Source organism: Xiphophorus couchianus, chromosome 22 (assembly GCF_001444195.1).
Source record: "Xiphophorus couchianus chromosome 22, X_couchianus-1.0, whole genome shotgun sequence".
Taxonomy (NCBI): domain Eukaryota; kingdom Metazoa; phylum Chordata; class Actinopteri; order Cyprinodontiformes; family Poeciliidae; genus Xiphophorus; species Xiphophorus couchianus.
This window is the reverse complement of record NC_040249.1, coordinates 25,233,226-25,248,798: the sequence shown is the minus strand read 5'-3', so window position 1 is coordinate 25,248,798 and position 15,573 is coordinate 25,233,226. Positions and strand designations below refer to the sequence as shown.

Here is a 15,573-nt window from a genome sequence, read left to right as displayed (position 1 = left end):
AGTCACCCATCAGTAAACTAAGTCACCCATCAGTAAACTAAGTACACTCCATGATCCAGCAGCTCCTGGTTCTGTGGTTCTGGTCCAAATCAGCTCACTGAGGTTCCTGCTCAGCTCTCCCACCTCAGTTTGTCAGTGTTTCAGTTAGAGGTCTGGGCTTTGACTAGGCCATCTCTACACATTTCCATCAGTTCTGTTGTGCTGCTGGATTCTGATGACCCAGTTGGTTGTGTCTGATGGTGGTCAGTACGGATCCCGCAACATCACTCCTCCTCCTCCCCCGTGCTTCACTGACCGTCTCTCTGTCTCTGCAGGTTTCCTGCAGTCGTCCCGGCCGGCCAATCAGAGCCGCTCTCAGAGGGTCCCGCTGAAACCCACAGCAGGTAACAGGTGGGCGGAGCAGCGGGCGGGGGCGGAGTCACGGCGAGGTCATCATGACGTCGGTGGCGGCGGAGTTCGAACACATGGAGATCCAGCAGCAGTACAGCGACGGCGTCAACAACCGCTGGGACGCCGATGACTGGGACAACGAGAACAGCTCGGCCCGCCTCTTTGAGCGCTCACGCATCAAGGCGCTGGCAGGTAGGATTGCTGGTTATACTGGGGCTGCTGGTTAGACTGGGATGAGAATATTCTGAGTCCTGTCTCTTTAAATTCTCCCCTCCGATTCTGCTGTTTCCGTCCTGAGCTGGTCAGGTTCACCTGCTGGTCAGGTTAACCAGCTGGTCAGGTTAACTTACCCAGGTAACCTGAGGTAACTCTGGGTCCTGAGAGCCTCCAGCTTCATCTGCTGGAGGAGAAAAGGATTTAATCCTCAGCCTTCCTTCATCTCTAGTTATCCTGCTGGCAGTTCTTCTTCTTCTGGTTGATTTCTAGTCAGGTTTCTACTCATTTACATGCTCAGCGCCCTCTAGAGGAGAGGTTCTCAAACTTTGCACCCTTTGCCAGAAAACAGGACCAGAGAGCTGAACAGTTATTGGTAACCTGGTGACTCACATGAATTTATTTACTTAATTCTCTATTTATTTAATAAATACATGAATATAGATTTAAATTACAGTTTTTATGAATTTGTTGGACTTTTTATTTAATAATTTAAGAGCTATAGTTTAATATTTAATGAGACATTAATTAACTTCATTTTACATGATAAGGTTATTCATTAAGTGTTTTCATATTTAAGCTCTCCATAAAGCTCAGGGATCATGATGATTCTGAAATCATCATTGGACCCTCTGCTTGGTGTCTCGTGCCCCCTGGGGGTCCCTGACCCCCACTTTGGGAACCCCAGGCTTACATGAGGCATGAAACTGGGAACAGGAAGGTTTTTTATGGTGGTTAAAGTTTTTCTGGAAGATCAGGATCAGATTGGAGATAAACATATTTATCCAAATGTTCAGCAGATTAAACCAAACCTGAGTGAAATTAGACTCATTAAAGGAACCTGCTGGTTCTTCCCGGTAACAGGAAGGTTCTGGAGCTGTTTGGGTCACATGATGTCACAGAACTGAGATGCATCTCCTCAGCAGAAGCTCTTTAACTTGTTATTGAGGTAAAGCTGGAGTTAATCTTGGTTTCTGTGGCTGGTTTCCTGATTTCTCTCAGTTCCCAGCTGCAGCACGGTGGTGGTTCTGAACAGTAGTGGTTCTGAGTTTAACAAGCTTTCTGCTCCTCAAGCTGAAGCTCTGAATCCAGAACAGATTTAACCTGAGAGCAGCTTCATCAGCTCTGCAGGAGTCACACAGCGCAGTCCAGTAGGGGGCGCTAGTGAGCTGCAGGAGAACCAACATCCTCAGATTATCCTCAGATTATCCACAGTTATACAAAATATTCCCATAAACATCATGAATCTGAGTTTTCTGTTCAGGTTTTTATGTAATTATTATTTATTAACCAGTGAATAATAACTTCATGTCTGGTTCCTCCAGTTGATCCCTGCTGGTCGACCTGAACGTTTATCTGGGATTATTTTATTAGTGGTTGTCAGGAATAATCCAGATTATAATCCAGATTATCTCAGGTTGTGTTTTCAGTCTTTTTGCTGCTCCATCTTCCTCGTGTCCAAACAGCAACAATAACTCCTCTTCATCAGTCTGATGCGGATCACGGGTCGGCCGCCGCCGCCGCCGCTGGTAGCTCACATGCTTCCTCTGAGTGTGTGACTGTGTGTGTGTATCAGTGTGTGACTGTGTGTGTGTGTATCAGTGTGTGACTGTGTGTGTGTATCAGTGTGTGACTACGTGTGTATCAGTGTGTGACTGTGTGTGTATATCAGTGTGTGACTGTGTGTGTGTGTATCAGTGTGTGACTGTGTGTGTGTGTATCAGTGTGTGACTGTGTGTGTGTGTATCAGTGTGTGACTGTGTGTGTGTATCAGTGTGTGACTGTGTGTGTGTGCTCTAAATAATTCAGCGTCCTGTCGTGTTAAATATGCAGCAGCCTGTTTACAGGGGGGGCAGGGCGGGGCCCGGGGCCCGGCGCTCAGCTCTCATTAAATCATCTTTCTGCTTCCTAAACTGATTAGCTGGAGAATGTTCTGCTGGAAGCTCTGATTGGACCTGAGGACCGGTCCGGTCTGTTGGGAACCAGCCAGTCAGTGGGTGTCCCTCTGGTCCGGTCAGAACCCTGGTCCGATCAGAACCCTGGTTCGGTCAGAACCCTGGTCCATGAGCTGAGCGGCTGGTTTCTGTTTCGGTAACACCTGGTTCTTGAAACGGGTCCGATCAGCTGGAACAATGGGTCCTTTCAGAATCCAGACACTGTTGTTGCTCCTGGTTTCCTTGGACCTGATCCAGCCTGAAGCTCCGCCTCCTCCTGGAGTTGAACCGGCATCCTTCCTGCCTTGGCGCTGCAGCAGAACCCAGAGTCTTAAAGGGACAGTAACATGAAAAACCTGCTTCTCTTAGCTTTAGATCATGTTACGATTCTATCCCCTCATCGAATTATTGAGAAATCCTTTAGTCTCCATGGCAACCACTCTGCTGAGCACAACGGCTCAGGTGAGCATCGTCCCCACTCTCTGTCTCCTTCTTAAAGAGACAGAGACCCAATTTTGGATCGCTCCTCGTTTCGTTAATCTCTGTATCGGCTCATCGTTCACCAGTCCAGACTGGGATTCATCAGCAGGACTCTGTGAATCCCAGCAGAGCCACACTGCTCACAACAGAGATCAGTAGATGTTACAGAGCAACTGCTGCAACTACAGAGTCCAACAAAACCAGAAACATGAAGGTCTGCGTGTTTATGAATCTAACAGAAATCCTGATGTTGACAGATTGTCGCAGTAAACATTTTATTTCCCTCTCGGAGTTTCTTCAGCTGTTGAGAAGTTTCTCTTTAGATGTTTCTGACCTAAACATCTAAACATCAGGAGAGGAAAACGTTTAATCATCATGTAGAAAATGTCTGACTGTCCCTTTAACTGACAGTTTGGACCAATCAGAACATCTCTGGACCCGATGCAGCCATTCAGACCTTTTATTAGCCTGAAAGCTGATGGTGTGTGTGTGTGTGTGTGTGTGTGTGTGTGTGGTCCATATGATAGCCTGAGCAACACTACACCACTGGTTACCATGGAGACGCAGCCTGATCGACTTCCACTCAGAGTGGGAGGAGAAGCGGCTTCAGCTCTGAGTTCAGACCGTCAGGGTGAGATGCATGCTGGGAAATAATCCAGCATACATCGGGTCTGGTTCTCATCCGGACCCGATGGCTCGGTTCTGACAGACTCTCTGTCCATCAGAAGGTCACTGGATGACCTTCAGCTGTTTCCTGTTCATCAGTTTATTGTGTTTCAGCAACGAGGCAGGTCAAAGGTCATTACATCAAAACTGCAGATGAACCGGCTCTGCTTCTGCTGCAGCTTTCTTCTTGTTCCTCAGCCTGATATAATCTGCTGGGATTAGCATCATAATCTGAGTTTAACTGTCCAGAACAGGACTGAACGGGAATGATTTGGAGTCGGATCAGAACTGAACTGGATCCGTTTGTCTCGTTCAGACGGTTCAGTTCTGAAGCAGTTCCACATAAATAAACTGAACTAAACCCGGTTCTGGTTTACCATCAGAACCAGGTCCGATTTACCCTGTTCTGATCAGGAATGACTGTGTGGATCCATTTGGATCAGATGTTCAGGGATCAGAATCTGTCTGGTTTATTGAAGAGACACTCAGTGGATCCATAATTAGAACCAGAACCGGTCCGGTTCCCCACAGAGAGGACTGTGTGTCACTTCCTGTTTGGAATACCACAGGTTGGAATGCTGGGAATGTTTTTCTTCCTGGTTGGTGAAGTGAAAGCTGCAGGTCAACATTCTTTACTGCTCAGTTTTCCAGTTTTCCTGGACTGTTATCTCCAGTTCTCCCAGTTTTTCCCAGTTTTCCTGGACTTTTATCTCCAGTTCTCCCAGTTTTTCCCAGTTTTCCTGGACTTTTATCTCCAGTTCTCCCAGTTTTTCCCAGTTTTCCTGGACTTTGTTGTTGCGCAACACCCCCCTCCTCCTTTCTGTCTCTACTCTCTCACTCTCGTACTTCCTCTTCTGAGAGGGGAGATGTGCTACCAGCTCTCCGTCTAACGGGTCCGTTGAGTTTCCTAAATCTGCTGGGATTTACCCTGTCCAGAACTGAAGTAAACTCTGTTTAAGCTGGTTTCGAGAAACGATTCGCCTGGTTATCTGACGGCCTACATCCAGGTGTCCCACCCTTCTTCCCCCTGTGAATTAGCCAGACTGAGCAGCCTACAGCCAACTAGTTTCACAGAGCACACCTGTTAACGGTCGCTCGTTCTCTATTTTACAACTTGCATTTGTTATTGAACCAGGTAGGTTTTAGTGACTCGGTCGAGTCCCAAGGATGAGGTTTTAAATATGGGCTACCAGCAACCTAAAAACATTTTCCACCTCTTCCTCTCCAGAATCAAACATCACAGCTATTTTACAACCATCAAAGAACTTTAAGGTGACTCATTAACTGAATGTCCACAACATCTTTTAGATTTTCTTTATGCTAAATATTTTATTAGTAAGGCATTTTTGCAAGGGTCAGTACAGCTTAATTCAGTAGCAGAAATAATCAAATAAGTAAAATCAATCATCTAGTCTATCTTTCCCTACTGCTGACACTGAGAACTAAAAAAGGGAACCTTTGAGAGAGACGGACGGAGTTTGGCGTTTCGAACCCCAGACCTGGCTTGATGATGAAGAAGGTGTGGCAGCAGGAGGAAGATGTTGATCGGCGAAGGCCAGGATCTCCGCAGGTCCGATGAGCTTCTTCTCCGCATGGATGCTGAGGTCACACAGGACTTGGTGCTGGCAGGAAAAAAGGCACCAGTTCTTCTTCCTTGTCTTTGTCTTCATCTTTGTCTTTGGGGTCTGAACCCAGCCGATGAGAGAAGTGCGATTCGAAGCCACAGATTGTGGGCCAGACGGGTTGGTCTCCATGTGCAGGACAGTCTCCGGCTCCGTGGCCCCGGCTCTTCTTCAGCTGCAGAGTTCTTTGTCCATCTCGATCTTGGCTCGAAGCTGCCCGGAGGATCCAACAAAAGGTTCCTCTTTTGCACCCACCTTTTATAGGGTTTATCCACCCTTTTGGTGCGTTTTCATTGGCTGTCTGCTTAGACAGATGATCTCATATCCATCACTGTCTTACAGACATTTCCTGATGTCTGTGCCAATGTCTCAGGGTTGCTCAACCTCCTGTGTCCCTTGCCTGCACAACCTTTCACCTACTCTCTACCTCCAACATATCAGTGATGTTTAATTGCAGTTACACCTTTTTACACCATTTCAAGTTTAATGTCAAAATCACATTTATATCACATCTATTTTCTTTAGCTTCATTTATGATTTTATAACCATAACTTATTAATTATTCTTATTATAATCTTAATGTGAGTTATTACAGATGTTTTTCTGAAAAGAAACCAAGAATAATACATGATTCTAATTATTTACTACTAAAGTTACAGTTACTTGTTTTTCTTGTAGTTCCCACAAATATAAGTGTATTATTACAAGTAAAGTTATCTCCAGTTCTCCCAGTTTTTCTTCCTCCCAGTCAGGAACGCTCTTATCAGCCCAGATGGACGTTACAACATGAGATTAGATAAACTCTGCTTTCCCTTTTCTACACTTCAGTATCCGGTTCAACCTTAAGTCCTTCCCGATAAGGGGAAGATAAAGCAGCAGAACCCTAACCCGGTTCTGACCCGGTTCTGCTGTCTTTGGGTAAATAAAGTCTGATAATAAGAACAGCAGCAGCTGAATTAAAGTGGGACATGTTTCCAGTGGTGTGGGAGGGGGACCCTGTGGACCGGTTGAACCCGGTGGACCCTGGTCTCCCCTCCTGGTTCTGGGGGTCGTGACCTCCCTGGAATGCCCTGAACGCTGCGCAGGCCAAGGTGGCGTCTCTGTGTGAAATTCAGCGAGCGGCTGGCGGATGTTTGACCGGTGAGGGCGTCGCCGGGTTTAGCAGAACCGGCCTCAGGGTGCAGCGGTTCTGGACGGCCCGACCCGACCCGACCCGACCCGGGCGCTCTAAAGAGGGGCGCTTGGTTCGATGGCGGCGGCGCCCTGAGGGGCCGTGCCACGAGGAGAGCAGATGACTGCAGCAGAACAGAGCCCTCTCAGAATGTCTGCTCCATCTGCCGTCTGTTTGCTGCTGCCTGACCTCTGACCTCCCCATCAGGGGCGGGGGGGTCAGACTGCTCCTAGATGGAAACATCTGGATGGTTTCTTCTTCTTCTCTGCAGACTCAGAGCTGCAGTCAAAGATCATCACTTCATTCCTGACCTGTAGGCGGATTGATAGTCAGACAGGAAGTTCCTTCCTGATGAACAGGAAGTTCCTGCTGTCGGACAGGAAGTTGGATGGACCACATGAACTTTAATTTATTCCAGATTAGAAGTTTAGAGCCAATAAATGAATGAAATGATTTGGTGTGGGTTGGCCTGGTGTTGGTCCATCCGTCAGTCTGCGTTAGGAGGGTCGTTGTGATATTAAAATAACAATAAAAGAGATAAAAACTATTTATTACTTGTTCTTTATGGATGTGACTGCATGACACAGCAATCAGAGCTCCACAAACACAAATGCTGATCTTCAGAAACATTTCCACTTCTTCAGAACTCGATTCATATAAAGAAGTGTCACTAAATACCCCTGAGCTTTAATCATACTGTAAATTTACCTGAACCTAAACTGAACCAACAGCAGAGGAAGATGGTGAAACTAACAAGCCCAACAGTTTTATTGTGTCAATAATAAATGAAAATGGAACCATGAAAAGAACTCTGATGATAATGATAAGCTATCATATAAATGCCCACATCACCATCCTGCCACCACCGTGCTGGTGTGTGGCCAGAGGTCTGCTCCATCCTGAAGCTGCTCTGCTAGCATGATGGCCCAGCCTGGCCCATTGTGGTTTCACACACAACCAGACCACCGAGCCCGGCTCCAGAGAAGCCCCGCCCACTGCTGTGACATCACAGGGTTCAGTCCAGCCGCCATCTTGTTCCTAGAGAGAGAACCCTTCCTCCTTCAGCTCATTTAATTTCCCTTTAGGATCAGTAAAGTAACTCTTCCTGGCAGCCATGTTGGCTCAGTATTGTGACCTTTGACCTGCTAGCTGAGGCCTGTATCCAGAACCAGAACCTTTGGGTTTTGTTGGGTTGAATTTGCTGGGACTCTGAGGTGTTTTCATCTGATGATGACCTTTGACCCTTCCCTGGCGTTGTGCTAACAGCGTTCCTGTTCTCCAGGTGAGCTCAGCCCGTCTTCAGGTGGATGATCCACAGGAGGTCAAAGGTCATTCTGTTGAATCCAGAGGTGTGGCTTGGAGTCACGGTGACCTCTGACCCCTCTGTTTGTTTAGGTCAACATGAAGTTTTGTTCCAGCTATTGTCTGAACGGCGTGACCTTTGACCTCCGCCTGTTTGTCTGCTCAGTAACAGGAAGCGGCGCTCCAAGAGCTCCAGACCGGCTTCCTATTCCCTCTTCATCCGTGTGTGTGTGTGTTGGACAGAGAACCAGACGAAACAGGAAGTGATGTCAGACCCAGACAGGAAGCTCATCTCCACAGCAGCTGCTAATATTAGCGTCGTGGTGTTCTCAGGATGTTGATCAGAACCGACCTGGTTTCCCTGCTGATGGTCCGGTCCAGCAGCTCTTCTGCTCTCTGATGGTTCTGGACCAACATTTAGGATCCGGACCAGTCCGTTTCTGATTCTCTGGCTCCGTTTGGGTTTCTGTCACTGCAACACATCAAACCAGAAAGGAGAACCGGAACCAGGTCCTACCGGGTCGGTCCAGAACGTTCTGCCTGTCAGATCAGCTTCTGCTGAACATCTGGATCCAGCTTGTTAGCTGTTAGCTTCGTGAAGCTAATATGAAGCTAACAGCTAACAAGTGGATGTTTGATGTGGAACTGGAAGAATCTATACCAGAACCTGGAGGTTCTGGAGGTTCTGCTGCTGGTTTCTAAATGTCTGCATTGTCTAGACGATGTGGAAACAGATCAGAACAGTTCTGGTGAAATTCCTCCAGATCCAGATCCGTGCTGACAGAACCAACAGTGAGTTTGATGTGATTTACTGAAAAGCTAATCATGATCTGCTTTGGTCGTATTTTCTTCATTTCCATTTTATTTGTTGTTTTTGGTTGTGTTTTGGTTTGGATACTTGTGTGTGTTGTACCTCAAAATGGACTCAAAATAAAAGGTTCTAGTTATTGCAGTGATTTCTGGGACAGTTTATCGTCCAGTAAAATGAGTTATGGTGACAGTCTTTTATTCTTCTTCAAGTTTCCAATTTGTTGTAATTTTCCTTTAAATAAACTTTCCCCTGAAATGGAAAGTAAAAGTTGAGATTTCTGATTCACTCTGATAAATATCTGAGATTCAGATCAGATCCAGTCTATTTGGCCTCGCCCCTTATGCTAATGAGGGTATGACATCATGCAGCAGCTGAGGGTTGTGATTGGCCGGCTGAGCGTGTGGCCCCTCCCCCTCTGGCTGGGTCTGAAGGTGTTTTCAGCAGCGTCTGCTCAGACCCACGCTAACGCTCTGCTGCAGCGCTCTTCCTCCTCTTCCTCACGCTCTTCGTCCTCCTCTTCCTCAGCCGGAGCGCCGCAGGGCTGCCGGTCCGAGTTCGGGGGAAGGTTTGGTTCTGACGGCTGGAGGGATGGAGGCAGAGCCAGGCGTGCTGTTGCCGTGGCAGCCGTGCTGAGTTAGCGCTTCCTGCCTCGCCCCCAGGGGGGTAGAGAGAGAGGGAGGGAGAGAGAGAGTCCCTCGCTCGCCCTCTGTGCAGCTCAGTCCCTCTGAGGAGGAGAGCGGTTCTCATCTGGACCGGTTCTGACCCGGAGGAAACCCGAACTGGACCTTCACCTGGGCCAGATCAGAACTTTGTCCCTGGAGTGACTGCTGGCCGCTTCTGACCCGGTTCTCACCCGTTTCTCCTGAACCGGACCAAAACTTTTTCCTTGGAGTGACTGCTACCTCTGGACCGGTTCTGATCCAGTGGAAACCTGAACCAGACCAGAACCTTTTCTCTGGAGTTGCTGCTGCATTCCTCTGACCCGATTCTCCTGAATCGGACCAGAACTTTCTCTTGTAGCGGCTGCTGCCTGGTTCTGGGCCTGGTCCGGTCCGGTCCGGTGTGATGGAGCTGGAGAGCGCCCCGCTGTCCCCCCTCTCTCCCCTGGCCCCTCCTCTGGACTACGCCGGGCTCCGGACCCCGTCCCCGGTACCGGGCGGGTCGGGCCGGGCCCCCAGCCCCAGCAGAGGGGCCGCCAGCCCGAGCCCCGGCTTCAACTACAACCAGCTGGAGGGACGGTTCAAGCAGCTGCAAGGTAGGAGGTTCTGGAGGTTCTGGAGGTTCATCAGGCTGTAACTCTGGGTTCTGTGTGTGTGGGTGTGTGTGTGTGTGTGTGTGTGTGTGTGTGAGAGAGTCAGCAGCTGTAGCGTTATCAGCGTGAACCACCGCGCCCTTCCTCCTCCTCCTCTTCGTCACACTGTGGCTCTAATAAAACCAGGAGCTGCCTTGCTGAAGGGCAGCTGGGGCTCTTCCTCTTCCTCCTCCGGTTTGGTGAACCTCAGAGAGGAAACATGTCGGGTTCTGCAGCAAAACCAGAACTTTTCTCTGCTGTCGCGTTTGGTCCGGACCGTTTCTGGTGCGTCTGGGAATCAATCCGGTTTCTGATCTGGTTTCCGATCCGGTTCAGGATCTGCAGGTTGGAAATCAGGTTTAAACTGATATCAGAGAATCCTGGAGGTTATTAGAGATAAATATTATGACCATCTCTCTGGGTGACCTTTAACCTCCGGGTCCTGTTGGAGTCTTCCTCCTGATGAAGGCCGACAGGCCTGATGCTCCACTGACATGTGAACCAGGACTCAATCGATTAATCACCATTAATCGATTATTGGAATAATTAGCAGCCGATTTAATCAGTTAATTAGAGAAAAGAGACAAAAGAACATTAAACCTGCTGACCAGATGGATGGTTGGATGATGGACGGATGTTGGTTGGATGATGTTGGATATTGGTTGGATGTTGGTCGGATGATGATGGATGATGTTGGATGATGTTGGATGATGATGGATGATGATGGATGATGTTGGATGATGTTGGTTGGATGATGATGGATGTTGGTTGGATATTGGTTGGATGATGATGGATGATGTTGGATATTGGTTGGATGTTGGTCGGATGATGATGGATGATGTTGGATGATGGTTGGATGTTGGTTGGATGATGATGGATGATGTTGGATGATAATGGATGATGGTTGGATGATGTTGGTTGGATGATGGACGGATGTTGGTTGGATGATGTTGGATGATGGTTGGATGATGATGGATGATGTTGGATGATGATGATGGACGAATGTTGGTTGGATGATGGACGGATGTTGGTTGGATGATGTTGAATGATGGTTGGATGATGTTGGTTGGATGATGTTGAATGTTGGTTGGATGATGATGGATGATGTTGGATGATGGTTGGATGATGATGGATGATGGTTGGATGATGTTGGATGATGATGGATGTTGGTTGGATGATGTTGGATGTTGATGGATGATGTTGGATGATGATGGATGTTGGTTGGATGTTGGTTGGATGATGATGGATGATGATGGATGATGTTGGATGATGATGGATGTTGGTTGGATGTTGGTTGGATGATGATGGATGTTGATGGATGATGTTGGATGATGATGGATGATGTTGGATGATGATGGATGATGATGGATGTTGGTTGGATGTTGGTTGGATGATGATGGATGATGTTGGATGATGATGGATGTTGGTTGGATGTTGGTTGGATGATGATGGATGATGATGGATGATGTTGGATGATGATGGATGTTGGTTGGATGTTGGTTGGATGATGATGGATGATGTTGGATGATGATGGATGATGTTGGATGATGTTGGATGTCCTCTATGTTCACACGCTAAATGTTTTTGCAGAGATGCGGCTCACTGTCGTTTGATGTAGTTTCTTGGTAAAGTAGCAGCTGAACCGGGTCGGGTCGACAGGTTGTGTTCTGGTTCTGGTTGAGTCAGTTTGTGAATAATATTTCAGTGGTTTTGGCACCAATCCTGACTGGACCTTCAGAACCAGAACATTTAGGAGGAGAAACACAGTTTGGATGTTTGGAGCTGAAAGCCCTGAACAGAGTTATGGTTCTGGAAGGAGAACAGAACCGTTCTGCCTCCGTCGGGTCCAGTCTGAACTTATTCCTGGGTTTAGTGGGTCCTGGTTCTGGTCCAAGTGGAACCGTTTCTGCTGTTGGTGAATTCAGCAGAACTTTGGTTCCTTCAGTGAATAAAGTCGCTGTAGCTTCATGGAGCCAGAGACAGACAAACCTCTGACCCGGTTCATCACCGGTTCTGGTTCTGTCAGAACCTCATCACATCTGCAGAACCAGCAACACATAAATAAGTTCTGGGAGGTTCTGCTGGCTGAGCCCAGCGCTGACCCGGCTGTTTGCTGTGGAGCTAAAACCGTCTGGAAGGTTTTACTAGAAATGAGACACTTTGAGCTGTGAACTTCCCATCAGGCCACATTTAGACGGAGGAATCAGCGGTTCTGATCGATCTGACCTTCAGAACCAACCAGAGGCTCAAAACGGACCTTCTGGACCAGAGCCAGACGGAGCTGGAAGCTTTTATCAGAAAATATCTATTTTTACAAAACATGAGATCAGAGATATTTCAATAATTAATCGGCCAAAATATTTGTTAAAAAGTTGGTAATAAAGTTACAGTGCTGGAAACGGGTCAGAACCAGAATGGAGACGATGATGATGATGATGATGATGATGCATTGATTCAGATTAGCTGCGTGTTTCTATGTTTACAGTTTTGATTCTGTAAAACTGTAAATGGTACATTTAGAGCATTTCTTTTCTGAAACTAACAGGCCTGGAAACATTTTATTTTCTAGTATAAAACATGTGGTGCGTTCAGGAACAGGAGGAAAACTGAGTTTTTCTGATAAACTGAGCCAGTTCCAGCAGGTTTTAGCTGAAATTCAGGAAGTTTTGGATGTGTGGGACGTCCTGCTCGTCGTCTGGCTGTAAACGGATAAAAGCTGAAGGATTCCTGACCCGATTCCTGAACCGGTTCCTGAACTGATTCCTGAACCGATTCCTGAACCGATTTCTGAAGCTGCTGCAGTCCAGCTGCATCTCCCCAGCTGCAGCTCATAAACTCTCCCCTGCCCATGAGCCCAGAGGTTGCCGGCTGAATTCCCAGCAGGCTGATGGCGCAGCAGCAGGCGCTGCTTATTGCTCTGTAAGAACTTCCTCTAATGAAGAGCATCGATCGGCCGTCAGACATAAAGTGGTGAGAGAGGCAGGGCTGTGATTGGCTGAGCTGCTGACCCGACCCGGGGGAGACGGTTCTGGTTCTGCTCAGCCGGTCAGAACCGACCAGGACGGCAGAATTTCCTCTGATTCAACAGAAACCAGTAGAGAACTGAGCAGGTTAATGAGTCAGTCACACTCCATAGGGACTACGTTACCCAGAAACCCCCACTGCAGGTTCCACATGGATTTATTGCTAAAGATGTTTAAAAGCAGAAGTTTGACACGGCGCTGCTCAACAACAGAGCAGAGAATAAAAGACATAAAATATTAAACCTGCTCCTGCAGACAATAAACATGAATTATTGATGATCACATGAATAAGGACGATTATAAACTTTTAAAATAAAAGGGTGGCTTTTATTTTGAAGTTCTAGTTTGTTTTTGTTTGAAACTGAAGGGTTAAAACATCATCTTCCTCACTCTGCTCCTCCTCTTCCTCCTGCTGCTCTGTCCTGATCCAGCCAATCAGCAGCCTCCTGTGTGTTTCCTCAGCCCCCCTCCCCTCCCCCAACCCATGGAGGGGGGGGGGCAGCAGATCAGCCCCTCCCTCCTGGTCTTTGTTCCTCTGAGAGCTTCAGCGTCTCGTCGTCTTCGTCAATGTTTCATGAGGCTCCGCAGACCGTCTGCCCCCCCCCACGTGCTGTCCCGCCACCCCCCCGTCCCCTCCGGTCCCCGTCCCTCCACCCGTCCTCTTAGTGGGATTAAAAGCTACCGCGTCCCGATCGGGTTCACACAAAGCCCGGCCGGGTTTCTGGAGTCGGATTCTCTGCTGAAATATTAACGGCAGCAGAGAGAACAGAACCGGACCTGAATGGACCCGAAGCACACTGTAACCACCCAGTGGTACCACTGCTGCTCTGCTGTCCGGGTTCTGGTTCCGACGGGACGGGAAGCAGCTTCCTGTCTGAACCTCAGTGGGTCGTTGAGGCAGTCGCTCCATCCAGAACCGTCCAGAACCTCTGGGAATCTGTCCCATCTGATCCCAGGAGTGATTCCTGAGGATGATGAGGTGATGAAGGTGGTACCGGAGCGGTACCAGTTCCAAAGCTGCAGAATCGGCTTAATGTTGGCTGAGAAGATGTTTAAGTTTGAGTAGGAAATGCGGTGTGTGTGAGTGTGAGTGTGTGTGGGGTGTGTGTGTGTGAGTGTGTGTGTGTGGGGTGTGTGAGTGTGTGTGTGTGAGTGTGTGTGTGTGGGGTGTGTGTGTGTGTGGGGGGGGGTGTGTGTGGGGTGTGTGTGTGTTTGAGTGTGTGTGTGTGTGTGGGGGGTGTGTGAGTGATTTGCTGCATGAAAAGCCTCTTTGATGGCACTGAGCTCAGATGAGTCCAGTTCCATGATGAACTGAGAGCTGAAGATAATCTGCTGCTGGTTCCAGAACCGGTTCTGACCCAGTTGGATTCGTTTTCCTCATGACTGCAGCAGTTCCTCCTCTTCCTCAGCTGATGCAGATGGTTGGGTTTGGTCTTTCTGGTTCAGGCTTGGAACTTTGCATTGGTTCACCTGAAAACCTCCTGAAGCAGGAAATAAAGATCAGAGTGAGACCTCCTCTGAACAAATATGCCACAGCACATTTCTACTGGGTTTACTGGGAAAAACCTCTGGTTCTTGTTACTGGAAACAAGTTTAAGTTCTCTGATGTCAGCCTGGTTTTGTTAATCTGGTTCTGTTCTGACTGCAGTGACCCGGTCCATCACCTCCTGGCCCTCCCTGGGTAAACAGGGTGTGTGTTGTTCCAGTGGAGGTGTGTCGGTCCGATGTGTGGTTCTGAAGGAATGTGCTCTGTTATCTGTAATGACCCGCTCCAGAACCAGAACCAGAGCAGTCCAACAGACCCGGTTTTGCTGCTTGGAGGAGGAAAGTGAGGGGTTGTCGTTTAATTTCTCCAGAACTTTGTTATCCTGAACTCTCCATAAAACTGGACCTCAAGACTTTGGACCGCTCTGGCCCGGTTCTTATCCGGGTCCAAAGTCCGCCTGTGTGGCTCTGCTTTATTGGACCAGGTGAGATCATCTTCGTGGGAGCGAAGCTAACTGCGTGGGATGGGCCCAGGTCCTATCAGAACTGGGCCGACCCATCCAGCCTGATGATGTTCTGGTTGTTCTGGATGAACTTTGACCCCTGTGCCTTTAAAGGGCCAGTGCTGTATAAAACCTTTGGGATCTTTCCATCGTTTTTCTCAAACAGTCCCGGAGTGTTGCTTTGATTCGTCCATGAATGTTTGGGAAGGTTTTTAGTCTCCATGGCAACCATTCCGCTGTAAAAAACGCCTGGATGGATCTAGCTCCGCCTTCGAGGTGCAGCTCCTTCAGACTAGCCAGCAGCAATTAGCAAACATCTGCTGGAACTGCTGAGCTAATTATAGGAGCTGCTGGTGGTGGAAACATTAAAGGGTTAATAGAGGAGCCATGATAAGATGTTCTTAAAGAGACAGAGGCCCAATTTTTAGGTGCTAAATTACAAAGTTATAATTAAAAAGTTATAATTGATATTTATGGCATTTTTATAATAACTGAAGTCAAGAGATTCACTTGATTCATTTATAAAACTGCTCTATGTGCCTGGAAAACACGACACTGGCCCTTTAAACCCAGCCAGAACCGGTTCCAACAGCTAAGAGAACCACAGCTGCTGAGTCGAGGTCCAGTCTCCTCTCCTGACCCGGTTCTGATTTCTAAGCCCGCTCCACGGACCGGTTACTGG

The 15,573-nt window shown here is 48.0% G+C and overlaps 1 protein-coding gene across 3 annotated transcripts in view; it reads left to right on the top strand.

Annotated features, from left to right (window-relative positions):
* Positions 1–15,573, top strand: part of LOC114138004 (spectrin beta chain, non-erythrocytic 1) — an 82,262-nt gene that overhangs the window by 22,487 nt on the left and 44,202 nt on the right. Inside the window, exon 2 of one of the 3 annotated variants that reach the window (XM_028006952.1) lies at positions 315–582. In XM_028006952.1, the coding sequence (XP_027862753.1) occupies positions 435–582 (148 nt within the window). In that variant the 5' untranslated portion in view covers positions 315–434. Of the gene's footprint in view, positions 1–314; positions 583–9,050; positions 9,845–15,573 lie in introns of those variants that run through there. The other 2 variants (XM_028006953.1, XM_028006951.1) reach the window with 2 other exon arrangements.